General features: G+C 39.7%; 1 protein-coding gene across 1 annotated transcript; it reads right to left on the bottom strand.

Annotated features, from left to right (window-relative positions):
• Positions 1-10473: 10473 nt before the first annotated feature.
• On the bottom strand, positions 10474-14844 carry LOC115738206 (uncharacterized protein YpgQ-like). The gene is made up of 7 exons (XM_048283650.1): positions 14623-14844; positions 13283-13313; positions 12855-12873; positions 12472-12569; positions 11515-11613; positions 11024-11196; positions 10474-10851 (listed from the first exon to the last, which is right to left on the bottom strand). The coding sequence occupies exons 1-7, from the start codon at positions 14785-14787 to the stop codon at positions 10765-10767; spliced, it is 672 nt and encodes a 223-aa protein (XP_048139607.1). The 5' UTR covers positions 14788-14844; the 3' UTR covers positions 10474-10764.
• Positions 14845-15202: the final 358 nt, after the last annotated feature.

Below are 15202 nucleotides of genomic sequence, written 5' to 3'. Positions count from 1 at the left end.
GTACTGTGGGATTTCCATGACGGCGGCCTCCGCATGGCGGCTTAAGTAGCCCGATTGCGAGACCACGGCCTCATTGACCACGAAGACATGGCCTTCGGAGGATTTGACCCAGTGACCCGGTAAACCCCAGCACTTCCCTCCGTCATCGATTCGAGCCCAGGAATTTCTCAAGGAAAGTTTGCAGAGAAGGCAAATAATAGAGGGGAGAGATAGACGGTCACTCCGTAGAGTAGAGGGTATATATAGAAGTTAGGTTAGGATATCTACAACAACATACCCGCATATAATCCAAATCAAAGACGAAATTCGAAATCCGAAACATGATCTTTCACAAGCTGACGAGGCTTTTTCGCAGCATTGTAAGAAACGTACGCCCAAGCTTTTAAACCTTAAAAAACATGGTCACATAATTTTTGCTTTGCCCCAAAACTCGCCTGGCTCAAAACTGCTGAAGGCAAAATTGGATCATTGATTTAAAATTCGAAATATTTTGAAATATTTTCATTATCAACTAATAACGAAAATATTTTGCTTTGACCAATATTCTTAGGAGATATAAATGCTTAAAAAATAAAATAATAAAAAAAACCTTTCACAGATAGTTGATTTTTCTTGGAGCCCCATTTATTGGATATATTATAAGAAAAAAAAAATCACCAAAATCCATGGATCTAGAAATATAACGCGTGAGCACTACAATAAAGTCTACATTTCAAGTCCCTGAAAATGGAAAGTGAAAAACAAGAAAACTGGTGAATCGTGAATAAGTTTTGGATGACTTCTTTGTACTTCTTCATGGGATTTGGATGACTTCAACTCCAGCACTAAACGTGCATTGACATCATCACTCTAAGCTTTACATCAGAAACAAGCATTTGCCTCCCGAAAGAAAGATTTAAGAAACGAGAGGTTCATGTTATACAAATCTTCAAAAGTTTAGTAAGAATAAAATGCGAAAGGAGAAGTTCATATCACTCGCACCAACGCCATGTAATATACTGGACGCTGTCCTACACTTACCACCAGGTCATCCAGTGTCATCAGGGAAAAACAGGAGACCGCCACCGCACGTGAAATCCAAATCGTCTTTCCGCTGTTCCAGAGCGATAGTGGCCAGAGCAAGTCTAAATGCTGAAGACCTCATATTCCTGGCTAGAACATACATCTCCTTTTTCCTCCGAGTTCCACGGAAACCTCAGTCCACTGCTCCTCTTTAAGATGAGCCAGAGAGTTTGCCTCACAAAAAGCTTCTGCTGTTGTCTTGTCCCTGAATAAGAAAAGAGACTCTTATTGCATGCAGTGTCGCAACAGTTTGGAAGCTGGTTCAGCCAATGTTAAGTTCGCTACAGAACAGCTCCAGCACCTACTATCAATAATCCCAGTTCATTGGACGATTATAAGATAAGCCAGCCACAAGGTCGAGATCTTTTCCAATCCAGACTGAAGATTAAGTGAATTCTCCAGGAAGAATCTGTTCATGATTGAACAAAAAGGAAGAAAATATTCATTCCTCCTCTCCATATCTAATGTTTGCTACTGAGAACTTTAAGGAGGGCACCGGCACATAACTAATAAGCTTACATGAAATATCTCGTGGAAGTTTGATATCTTAAACCCGTCACCTGCAAAAAGATGCCCGTATTCCTCAAGGAAGAAATAAGTGAAGGAAATGACAGAAGAACCTACAGCACAGCAAGCCTATGCGGAAGGCACCTAGGGATCCCATATGTCAAGATGTCTTAGAGAGCAAGGAAGTTGCCTTTGTCCAAAGGTTGTGTGATAGAAGCCTGCTTATCGGTTAAATGCGATGCCTGTAATGTAACCCGGCAAAACAAATGAAGCCCGGTGCAAAGAAATTCTCTTCTATGGCATCAAACAAGATATTCTGAGAACAACATCCTCACTCGGACATGAGAAGCTTTTAAAAGGTTCGATGTAAACGCCCTCTATCATAATATGTTTGCTTCTTTATTAGTTAACAAGACATTCTCATTTGACCCAAAAAAAAAGATAGTCTCGAATGTATGTCAACTGATTCTAATTATGTGTGATTTGCAATCAACCTTTTCGTGAAATCATGCCATGACCGAAATTGGAGTTTTGCTAGAATCTGATCTACACTTGCTGGCCTAATATTCTTCTTCCATCACTATAATTACAAAGTCCCCGAAATTTTCAAAAATGTTCTTGCAGGCAATTTGGATTGATTCTAAACCCTAGCCACTAACATGCAACAAGTGTTCATGCGGGTGCTTAAAATAATTCACTGAAAAAAGGAAGTAAAACTTCCCACATCACTAACAATTAATTAAAATTTCGGGGCCTTCTCTTCATCTGAAAATAAAAGACTAATACTTAATGCAATGCATGTAACGCATCCCTGAGTCTAATGACATGCAAGTAATCTTACTAATTTAACATGAAAAATACTATGTACGTGACCTATGACATATAAATGAACTATTCTAACACGGCATGCAATCTTAATGAAATAAACCTAGACATGCAATCGCCAAAATGACATGGCATTAAAGATAACATGAAAATGACGCAGCAATGACGCAAAGGAATGAAATCACCATACACAATGCCAAACAGGCAAACACAACAATCAAGCAAGTCCACAAGAAACATGCTTAATTGGAAGCCCACACTGTTTCTGAACATATCCATCTCCGAAAGCACACCTGAATGACCTTGGCCTGACTACACAATCAACTATACCTGATTATAACGCAACACTCAAATGCATCCGAGAAAAGGAGGATTTTTAGTTAATTATACTAAATAGAGCATTCCAAGTACTATATTAACACAAATTAAAACTCACCTTACTTACAAAGAAAAAGCAAAACAATTGAACTGCACGGCAGGAAATTAACAAGCAAATGCCAAAGATACGTTAGACCACAGTGCCCTTCATCATGTGAGCTGCGAGGCAAATCCGAAGTTATCATCAATAGTTATCAGAATTGTGGATAGAAAAATGTCAATAAAAATAAACTACGTAATGGAGATGAAGTTATCAGCAGACCCAAAAAGTCGTACCAAGCAGAAAACTGCATCTTTCATCCATAACAGATAGGCTACGATTATCATTCTATCAAGGGGGATAATCCAAGCCATCCACGAATTGAACAAAGAGTGAGGCTCGCCTCTTGTCAGAGTTACATACGAGTCTATAGAACATAGAAAGGCAGGAGGGATGGTCTACCGGGATTAATAAGCAGGGTATCACCACCCGATGGCGCAAGAAAATGGCGAGGTAGAGCTCAGGCAGCACAATGTTGGCTCGGGAAGGCCAAGGAAGACTACAACACACACCATCATGCAAGTCTCAGCATCCTTCAACACTGCATTTGAGTGGTTGAAGCAGTAACTCAATTTGAATCAGTCCAAATTATTTAAGCACCCGCAAACACTGAAATTGGAAAACCAAAACATAAGATCAAGACATTTCCAGGAGTGCATCGGCTTTTATGTATATACACAACTCAAGGGGAAACCTGTCCAACTCATTTGATTTGGAACTTCACAAAGAAAGAAAGGTACATATGAGCAAAAACATAAACAGTTATGGCACGTGAACATCATTACGGTATTAGTTTATTTTTTATCACACTGAAAGTCTAAAACAATAGACCACAGTAATAAAAGAAAAAGAAGGAATATTTTATAAAGACAAAAAGTTATGACCAAAGACTATCCTGGGCAGCCTAGTTGTCTAATTCTACTGCCCCAAAATATGATGACATTCATAGTGAGGCTTAGTGAGGCCTCAGTATTCAATTGCAAAACTATTCGAATAAGCAAGATAAAATGGTCTACATTGAAAGCAATGTGTTCAGATGTTTGTCCAATTTTTTCTCCCAAAAGCTGAAAATATTCGTGCTTGGCATCCAAGGACTCGAACCATAGGACACACTTGAAGAGACGGGACATGCGGCCCAATCTTTTATAGCCATTTCCTTTAATACTATCACACAAACACACTTCATCATCATCATCATCATCTTGGCAATGAATTAGAAAGACCATTCACTAATGGGACAAGAGAGGATAACTGCCAGAAGCAGATTTCTCCATCAAGTAACTCACCAGGATATCCGAAAGTCTACTTTCACATTCTTAAGCTGGTCTCCTCATTTTAAGGGCAGATTCCTTTGGTTTACTTCGCATCACGTTAGGACCAGGACCTGCAAAATCAATGAATAGAACAGTCATTCTAGCTAGTCGTTCGAGTGTAACAAAGGTTAAAAGGATTCACTGGAAATCTTAATCCAGGTGTCCAAGAACATATCGCCCCCTGGGGCTGGCGGCGCAGGTAAATGATTGTTAGCTGATGAAAGCTGAAAACCCACGTTATTCATTGGTGGTCTTTCAAATGAGGCTGAAAGTAACCTGCCATAGTAACACATAGTGAGGTATAGAAACCTGCAGAATGCTTTCTCGTTAAACAAACATGTATCTTACTTAACTTGCATTTTCCCAGGAACCCAACAGACAAAACTTTTGAGCAAACTTTATTGGCAAGAAGCACATGGGAATGGTTTAGACATTTGAAAAAATCAAGCACATGTGAGCATTCAACCTAGTGGTCCACCAACAAGACCAGCGGTTCATTTGGATTGTCCAAAACATCAAAGGCAGTTCAACTTAGGCGTCCTCAATCAAACATACAACTTAAAAGAAAATCTGTCGTTACTATCTACAGTCCACTCATTTCATCTCAACAGGCATGTGTGGAGGACATTCCAGATTGTCTACACTGTTAACAATAAACCCAAACTAGTCCAGAGAAGAGTACAGAGGAATGGAGATTTCGGAAGATGAGATTCTCGCTTACAAGGCAAAGACGAAAAGGCATAAGCATAGGCTAGCTTGGGATTATGAGTTATTAAATAGTAAAATGAATAAAAATTTACAAATTGAAGGATTGCTCCATTCCTAGATTTCTCAATACCCAATAATTGTTTTTAAATTACTGGTGAACTAAAAAGACACCAAAAATTGGGGTAGACTAGTTAAACAATAACCCTCATTGATTATGAGAGCCAGTAGAATCAATAGAAAAGAGGTTCAAACGAAGACCAAGGAAAATGAGACAAGAAGATTATACATCAGACTAACATAGGTCCAATCAAATTTAGCTATATATATAAAATTCAAGCGAGATAAATGCAGCTTAGATGATAGAGAAAACCTTACTAAGAAAGAAAGAGTTAAGAAACGAGAAGTTCCTGTTATACAAATCTTCAAAAGTTTAGTAAGAATAAAATGTGAAAGGAGAAGTTCATATCACTCGCACCAACGCCATGTAATATACTGGACGCTGTCCTACACTTACCACCAGGTCATCCAGTGTCATCAGGGAAAAACAGGAGACCGCCACCATACATGAAATTCAAATCGTCTTTCCGCTGTTCAGGAGCGATAGTGGCCAGAGCAAGTCTAAATGCTGAAGACCTCATATTCCTGGCTAGAACATACATCTCCTTTTTCCTCCGAGTTCCACGGACACGTCAGTCCACTGCTCCTCTTTAAGATGAGCCAGAGAGTTTGCCTCACAAAAAGCTTCTGCTGTTGTCTTTTCCCTGAATAAGAAAAGAGACTCTTATCACATGCAGTGTCGCAACAGTTTGGAAGCTGGTTCAGCCAATGTTAAGTTCGCTACAGAACAGCTCCAGCACCTACTATCAATAATCCCAGTTCATTGGACGATTATAAGATAAGCCAGCGCAAGGTCGAGATCTTTTCCAATCCAGACTGAAGATTAAGTGAATTCTCCAGGAAGAATCTCTTCAAGATTGAACAAAAAGGAAGAAAATATTCATTACTCCTCTCCATCTCTAACGTTTGCTACTGAGAACTTTAAGGAGGGCACCGGCACATAACTAATAAGCTTACATGAAATATCTCGTGGAAGTTTGATATCTTAAACCCGTCACCTGCAAAAAGATGCCCGTATTCCTCAAGGAAGAAACAGAGAAGGAAATAACAGAAGCCTATGCGGAAGGCACCTGGGGATCCCATATGTCAAGATGTCTTAGAGAGCAAGGAAGAATCGGTTAAATGCGATAAAACCTCATTAACTGTGCTAACAGCCATCATATTTGAATCATTAACAATTTTAAAGCATCGTCAAGCTATTCAATAAGCAGCGCATCAAAGAGTGGGAGCAATACCCAACCATCAAACAACTGGAGAGCACGTTTTGACAACAATAACAACACCACCAATGATCTCCCATTGACAGCAAGAGAGACCCATAGAAAGGTTTTACTAAAAGAAAGGAAAACACCAAATATACAATACGTAAGAACACTCGCTCCCCTCTTCACCACATTCTTCCGGTGAGCCTCCTATTATCCGGAAACCTAAAAACTTTTCCGGCGCGAATCTCTCTCCCAATTTCCTCTGTGTCCCTCTCTGCCAGGGCTATTGCCTTAAACAAGATCCTGTAGCACATCCATTCCCGCAATTCTTCCATCTCCATGTAGGTCACGGCCGTGAGAAGGCGGTGGGGGACGCGGCAAGGGTCTATGAACTCCTCTTCCCACTTGCGCAGCTCTTCCGGGGGCACGGTAGCCTTTTTCTCCGGCGTGTGCATCTCGCACCAGTCCAGCACCTTCCTCAGCGATTTCGTATCGGCAACCTCCAGGAAGATGGTCCCGCCGGCGCCGGCCACCGCCGCGAGTCGCTTGACCAACGGCGATTGGAAGGCCACCGCCTCATCGACCACGAAGGCTTGGCCTTCGTAGGACTGAAGCCGATATGAATTCGTCATCATCACTGAAAAGGCAGAAGAAGGCAGAGAAAGGCGAAAATTCTGTAAGGAAAGGCGAAAAGGAAGAAGGCAGAGAAATACAGCAATTCTGTGCAGGGCAAATGCACCAGTGACGTTAGGTTTCACGGTCGGGTTCTTCCTTAATATATATATATTAATTTGTGTTAAGTAGATGTATTTGCGATTTGGGAGCATGTTTCACTAAACTTTTGCGCCTTCTGGGGTAATGAAAGGGTAATGAACTAATGATCCTCTCTCCACTCCTCAATTCAAATGCTTAGCATGGCTAAATCGGTTCAAACCCCTTATAAGCCCAGAATCAACATAATCGTTAAATAATCTCAAAAAGACCTACACAAAATTACTCCACCCAAACACCAAGCTAAGTATTCCCAACAAAGAAAACAAAATTAACAAAACCACCAAGAATCAAGCTATATGTATCTTGGATTCTCTCTACTAGGCTTTTGTACTTCAAATGGTAACTATGGCTTCTGAATTCTCGTAAAACAAGGACTCGAAAGCAACCGTTACACGGAATGTACCAACAAGAATAACTTGACCATCTTGACGCGAGACGTCAGCCTGCAGGACAAGGTTCCTCCCTTTCCAAACGTTGTGGATGGAGGCACTCCGAGCTAGTTACACCTCATTGGTTGCGTCTACTGAATGGTCATGTCAAATTCATAATCCCAAGCAACATCCAAAGTAGGACAATGTAGGACATGCTCCCACATCTTTGAGCCTCTATGAATTTGCATAAAAGTTTACTAGCTAGAGAAATCACTAAAGTACTCGGCCGACAAACTAAATTACTAAATCTTTCTTAAAACAAACTGACCAGAGAAATTTCTGAATACCTTTTTTTCGCCATGACAAAGAGTACTAATCTCGAAGCTGCCCGTCGATCATATAGCTTGTTATATTTCCAGTATCAAGGGTTGCACTGCCTCTTACATAGAGGTGGTTACATATAACCTTATGAGTCATAAATGAGTTAGCTAAAATTACTATATTAAGTATGTCATAAATAAGGTTTCTAAATATATTAAAAATTCGAACTTTGTAATAATATTTCACTTTCTTTCTTTTCTTCCTTTTTCTTTTCCTCCTACCTCCGCCTCCACTGGCCGGAGATGGCCATTGGTAAGCTTGTGCTCGCTTGGATCTGGCAACCCTCGAGCTCGCCGACCTCAAGCGAGCTCCAACCTCCAGCATGTCGAGATCGGCCTCTATTGTGGTTGATTGTTGGGCTGTTTATTATCGTCGAGCCCTAGCGACCGGCGGAGTAAGGAGGAAGAAGGAAGAGAAAAGGAAAAAAAAAGAAAGAGAAAATTTAAAATTTTCAAAACTTAAATATTTTAAAAAGTTTTCATCACGATGAATCTAGGCACGGCGTAGAGGAATCGGGGCTTGGCCTCGATATTACCAAGCTTGGTATCCCGTGCATGGGCATTGGCATTCTGGCCTCCGCATTCACGCAAAGCCCTCGACGATCTTAGAGGGAAAAAGAAAAGAATAAAAAAATTTCCATTTAAAAAAAATAAAAATTGTCCACAATGTTTGTGATGAGCCAAGTACCTTAGCCTAAAATCCCTGTTAACCAGGAGTCTTTGGCCAACGAATTCCCTAACTACGTTTAAATACCTCGCTCCTTATACATGAGCAGATCTTGCATTTTTCATAAATGTATAATAAACAACTTTTCCTAGATTGGATTAAATATGGAAGTGTTTTGTCGGGTCCGCTATGGGTCGCTAGATTTATATTGTATGGAAATGGATCAAAATGGGTTAAATAAGACAATTTGACTCGGGCCATTTTCCTCCCAACCCAACTCATCTGTTTGACAGCTCTACTCTCACATAAGTGCCAACAAACAGATTCCTCACTTCTGAGCTAAGCTGCAATAGTTACTCTAGCTAAATTAACTCACATGCATTTGCATATGCTTTCTAACAATAAACAACAAAATTAGGATTCATGTCAACATGCTCACCGTGAGTGGTTTAGACTTGTCAAAATGCCCTTCTGTGGGATTGGTAGCAGATAGGATTCATGTCCCTCCAAGTAGAGTTGCTTGTATGCCTGTCTTAGAGATATTTATCATCTGTTGTCCAGTTGCTTCATCAATCGTTACATATAGAAGATGGAATCACAAAATATAGGTTGGCGAATGCTACATAGTGCTGATCAAATGACAACCAACGAATAAAGGCATCTTAAATAAACCACATCAAGGAAGTAGTAAAGTCGATGAAGAAAGGTAAAAGTTTCTAGTCCATCCCTCAATCGTTACATTAGACTTGTCAAAATGCCCTCCTGTGGGATCTGTAGCAAATAGGATTCATGTCTATGCAACTAGAGTTGCCTGTACGCCTACTTTAAAGATTCTTATTATATGTTCTCTAGTAGCTTCGTGAATCAAAAACCTTTAAAAATAAAGCTAAGTTGCAGCCCTAAGAATACTAAACTTGTGTGGGATTTTAATTTTATTGTGGAGTTCCAATCATTAGTGTATGTAAAAAAAATTCTCGATACCGGTACGATCGGACATCTCTCCTCATGTTTTGTCAATTTTTTCTTGTTTTTGGTTGGAATCCAAAATTTAAAACAAACCAAGTCTTCTGTTCTACCAATTCCCTTCCCCTCCTCGAATGGTCCATATCGACCCTAAGCCGTGTAGTTACATCTATATCTTTCTAATTTATGGCCATTGTTTAAAAGATTGCCTAGAGTAATAATAATGAAAATGAGAATAAAGAGATCTTTCAAATTTTGTGCAAATTTACATCAAACTTCTCCAAAAGATTGAGAAATTAACTCTTAATTCCAACGGACATGTGGGACATTGATTATAAATATTGAATGCAAGTTTTTTTTTTAATCTCAAATTTACCTCTTAACTGCAAAATATATTTAGAGATGACAACACTCAGAAAATAAATTATATTTGCCCCTCTTGTTGTAATTTGAGGTTCAAAGCTTGTTGGAATTTTTTGGTAGTAAAAATCCAAATGCATCATGCCTTGCAGAGGAGCGCGCTCTTATGATCGCTCGAAAAGTTGGACTAGTTGAGGTGTATAAAGAACTGGTGAAGTTCTTAAATCAGATGACGACGAACGGGTTTTATAAAAAAAAAGTCACGAAATACTGCAATGGCCTCGTAATCTAGACTAAATCATTTACAGCTAGCAATGCAAAAATTCTCGATTGTTTCCCACACATGATCGATACATGTGTTCACGTATGTGCTTGTTAATTAGCCATTAAAACAACACTACAACCATCTTATTTCTCTGGCTCCCAAGTTCATACGTTATTTTACTCGCACTACATTCGCCATTTCATGCTCTCTTGCAGTGCTTTCCCCGCTGTAGCCATTATGTCTGACTGAAGTGTGCATAAAATTGCTCTTCATAGAGCCAAAGTAATCATCAAGATGCAGCAGTTCCGGAAAAACAACAACCACACAAAAAAAAAAAAAAAAAAAAAACACAGAATCATCCACATCCCCATGCAACCCATACTGCTCGTGAGTCATGATTGATCTCTAGCTCATCTAGAGAATGTCTCATCTCCGACGAAATGCCATCTAGATGGCATTCCATCTTTTGTTACAACAAACACAGCAACAGTTTTGAAATGGGCAACCGCGACTGGAATCCTAACAGACTTCTCACAAATGCAGCGTACAAGAAAGGGAATTAAATAAGCTAGTAGGTCATATATGTTCATGACTACAACGCACCGACAACTGACTTGGTAAAACGGGATTCAAAGATAGAGCTTTACTATAGATAAATTTCGGTATTGTAAATCAGTAAGGGCTAAACCATTGTAAATGGTGATGGTGATAATACCTCTTCAGTATAACCTGCAGTTCCACAGCAACATCAAAGACCAACCCACAAGAATCAGAAATGCCAAGCATCTAAATGTCATGGAAAAGAACTCTGTCAAAGAGAATCTGTTTCCTAGGCTCGCCCATCCCACTCTTTGTAGAACTCTTCCAGATACTCAAGCATAAACTTGTGCCGTTTCTCGGCTCTCCTTTGTCCAGCCTGAGCGTTTCAAACCCCCCACACAATCAGAAAGAAGGTATATTTTAAATGGTCATCAATCAGCTCTGAAAAGAATGCAGTAACTGTTGGAAAGAGCAAGCATGAGGAATAACTACAAAAACTAATACCAACGAAGGTTGGTCCTATAAACTGGAAACCCAACTTTGTTTACCTTTGTTTTCATCAAATCTTTCAGCTTCAGAAGTTTCTCATAAAAATGATTCAAGGTAGTCTGCTCCTCTTTCTTCATGTAGTTTTCCTGGGAAAGATCTGATCGTGGCTGGATGGCAGGATCGTGGAGAACTCTGTTTCTGCTTCCCCCGAAAGTGAAGCAACGAGCTATTCCTGCACACTTCCTTATGTCATACAAAAGTATCTCAAAACCAGAACAAGGACAGATAGAGTTAGAAGGCAACAAATATGCATTAATTTGCATGACAAGGTGTGGTTTTTTTCTCAGAGTCACAACAGAGAAGTGAGCGGAGCAAAGAGATCTCGCAAAACCAATTGGGGAAGGACACGCGACTAGCTTATGTGACTAAATTTCACAAGGCATCATTCAACTTTCAGTATTTCTCAAGTTCTAAAACTAAAATTCAGTTAGACAAAGATACTTCATAGGTAAGATCAAGAAAATACTAATCAAGATTTCTCAATTATTACCTATGGCCCCAATGGCATCAAGACGATCAGCATCCTGCACAACCCCGAACTCTGGAAATACTTCCTCTTCTGCAAGCCCCTTAATCTCATTTTTGAAGCCTGACCATGCCAAAATCTGTCGTATAAGTTTTCACACCAACATAACCGATATGTAATTTCTAGTGGACTTGCCAATCCCAAAGATACAAAATGACAATCTTGACTGAGTGATGCTTATACGAAAAATAATTGATGGAACAATATGACCATCAAAGAGCTTCTTTGAAAATAATCTGTAGTGTGACTAGACTGCTAAACTGCTGGTAAACCATATGAATAATCTGATGCCATAAATATTGCTTTTCTTCTGTCTCAGAACAGAGTGAATGATACGACACAAAACTAATAAGGCTCTGAATTCAATTAAAAGTATCTCAAGATTTGCTATAGCACCTATAAACACAAACCACATTCCAGCCTCACCTACGATTATACGAGTCACCAAAGAACACATTTATATAATGATGACAACCTATTCACACTAGCAGCCACACATCAATGGGCGGCCAGGTCTATTACTCTAGGTACTGCAGTAATTCCAATCTCTTCCTGCACGATGTGATTACCAACAAAACCTCCTCTAAAGGAATAATTGTCTTTCTATCTGCAGATATAAATATTTGACATTGAGCGTTTTAACAAACCTTTTCATAGCTTCATGATGACATTTCCAGTAAAAGAGAAGGTGTTCCACAAACCAAGGTCAATAAGATAACAAGTCTATGTCTGGTGCTGCGAGCATAGCACATACCACAAAACATCATGCTCAGAAAATTTACATACTCCAGCGTCATCCACATAATTGAATTGAGTTGAATTGACAAAGACAGTCAGCAAATGTAGAGCAAGCAAAAAACTCCAAAAAGTCACCCATTCCCCTTCTTATTTAGCTGTCGAGAAAGAAAAAGAGACCCATACCCATTCCCCTTACTATCCTTAAGATCTTGATCTTCTTGCTTTCCTCCATTCCCTGTTCCTCAAGGAAATTCTCGACAATTTTTTCCTCAGATGGATATCTGCATGGAAAAACAGAAACACAGATGGTGACACTCAAAAACTGAATTAGAGAAAAGAAACAACAACTTATTAGCATAGCAAAGAAAAAAGATTGCAACACGCTCATACCTTTCTTTTAGTTGAATATGTGAAAAAGCATAAGATAATATTCAAGGATGAACTGCAATCTGATATGCAAACATACTATGTATCCATGTTATGCAAAGATAGGGGTTCTCAGTGACCAATTACACGCGAAACAATACAGTGCAATCTTACTTCAATGGCAAGAAGTAAATCCAGACCTTAGATACTTGTAGTCACCTGCAATGAGAAATTAGTATTAATAGTAAGTTCTTTCTCAACATAAATTGTGGAATACCCTAAAAGTGATGGTTAAGCACACAAAAGCAATGTCACAGTTGATTATCTGCATGCACAGGGGTTAGTCCACAGGACCTTTATGAAAAAGACTGGCAATCATAGGTTCAGCTGATTAACAGAGATGTAAATGCATTTAGTAAAGGAAAGGGGAAGAGTTTCAAGTCTAAGTCATTTGCAGACTGCTTGTAACAGATTTTATGTTATATAAAAGGGAAAAAAGGAAACACAGCAATTGAAGGTCAACACCTTGACACTCCGTTGGAAAAAGAACACAAATGCCAAAGTCGGCCCGGTTATCATACTCATGATTGTGCACAAATGCAGTCTTCAATTGAGAGAGAGAGCTGACCTATATCATGAAGAAGTGCAGCAAGCTCTACCTGCAACATAATTCCACAGATTGTAAAAAACCAGATGAAGGAATTCAACAACACTTAAGCAATTCAAAAGAATTAATTATTTTCAAGGATTCTATGTGATAATGCTGTCTCCATGTGTTGTTTGTGCATGTCTGAAAGTGTGTACCGGGGCTTATGTGAAGAATATTGCTCCTCATTTTCAAAATCACCAATGAAGAACAAGCAGATCCATATCTAAATTCCTCACTGTCTAAATAAGTGAATAATCTTGAGGTACTTCGTGCCACATCAATTTCATGAACCTTAATGTCCTACTACGTGCATTATAGAATTAAATATAGAATAACATGTTGGGGCACAAACCAATACAAGGAAAGGGTGGCAAAGATTGGCAAAGTTAAAATTTTGGAACTTTGGTGAGGCATAAACTGATATTTGTTGCTGAAATCACTTCCTCCCAAAAGTCACCACTTTGAAGTAGCCTTCTGCCACCAGAAGGTATTCAACCTTTTCTTGACTTAGCCTATTTTCTGTGTATTAAGGGACCAAAAGGGGAAAAACCACTGCTACTTTTTCACTGCTAGCGGATTACCAGCATGCCTCGCTTGGCATCACATCAAGTTGTTGTTATCTTAGACAAAGTCAATAGTGGGGAGCGCCAAAAAGGAGCAATGAAGAGGACCGAAAGACTTATTGTAAGAAACCTAAAGCTTTGGTGCTTCGACATAGTAGGCGCATTTCATTTTGGATAAGTATCGACATTTATGAGGAACCCATTGCGTTTTGCGCTCATAGTTGTCAGTCATCATTTCAAAACATTATCCACTTTTTTAAATCAATCAAAAAATTGTGACCCAACCAGCCACAAATCAAATCCAAAATTACAAACCTCAACTTAAGCTCTGCAAAACAGAGCTACACTAACCCAGCAAGCGTCTACTTCATTGTTCATGTCAGATGCTCCTAGGAACATACTAAGCTGCTGATAGTGCGGTAACAACACTGTTTCGCTTTGATCCATACTGCTTATTATTACCCTTTTTTTTCTTCCTTCCAGTGAACCACCAATCTATCCAATTAGCATCCACTATGAACTATAAAACTTAGCCCCGAGTTCAGAACCGAATTGATAGTGATAAGGAAATTTTAGTGTTCCAAGCGCAAGTTCCAAATAGCAGAGTCGGTTGCTCTCGTTTCTGCAGCTACTTTACCGAACACCCACAACAACCAGCGGAAGAGAACGAATCCGACGGAAAAAAGGAAAAAAAATGGTTCGAAAACAGCAGACGCCAAGCGAAACGGGAGAGAGAGATCAGGTAAGCATACGGACAATTTCCATGGAATCAGGGTGGGAAGCGAGGCCTTCCTCGCGGGCGAGGGAGAGAGCAAGGTCTCTGACCCTGAACACGTGCCAAGCGTCGTGGGACGAGTCGTTCCCTCTCATGTGTTCCTCCATCAGCTTCTCCGCCTTCGTCACCACCTCCGACCTCCCCATCTCTCTCCCTCCCTCTCTGCAACGAATCGATACGGCGTTCCTCAAATCACGGGATGCGTTCGGTATCGGTCCCGTGCTCAGAGCTCGCGGGCCATGGCAGTTGTTGCGTCGACCGATCACTGGACAGGATTTGATGATGCCGTATGAGAAAGATAGCATTCTTCGAGTTTATTATTCATATCTTCATCTACTAGTTTATTATTCATATTTTAATCTTTTCTGTAATTGACATATTTTTTTTTGTGCATAAAAGATACCAGCGACATTTCATTAGGTCATCAAGAGTTCTTCTTACGCTGGTTTATCAAGAATACGGAAGAAAAGCACTTCGAATTGTCGATTCATCGCTAGAGATAGCTTTGTAAGTTAATTTGAGAACAAGGAACCAGCCAGTTCATTGCATAATGATTTTCGC

The sequence above is a fragment of the Rhodamnia argentea genome, chromosome 8, assembly GCF_020921035.1.
Source record: "Rhodamnia argentea isolate NSW1041297 chromosome 8, ASM2092103v1, whole genome shotgun sequence".
NCBI lineage: Eukaryota > Viridiplantae > Streptophyta > Magnoliopsida > Myrtales > Myrtaceae > Rhodamnia > Rhodamnia argentea.
This window is presented reverse-complemented; position numbering and strand designations above follow the sequence as displayed.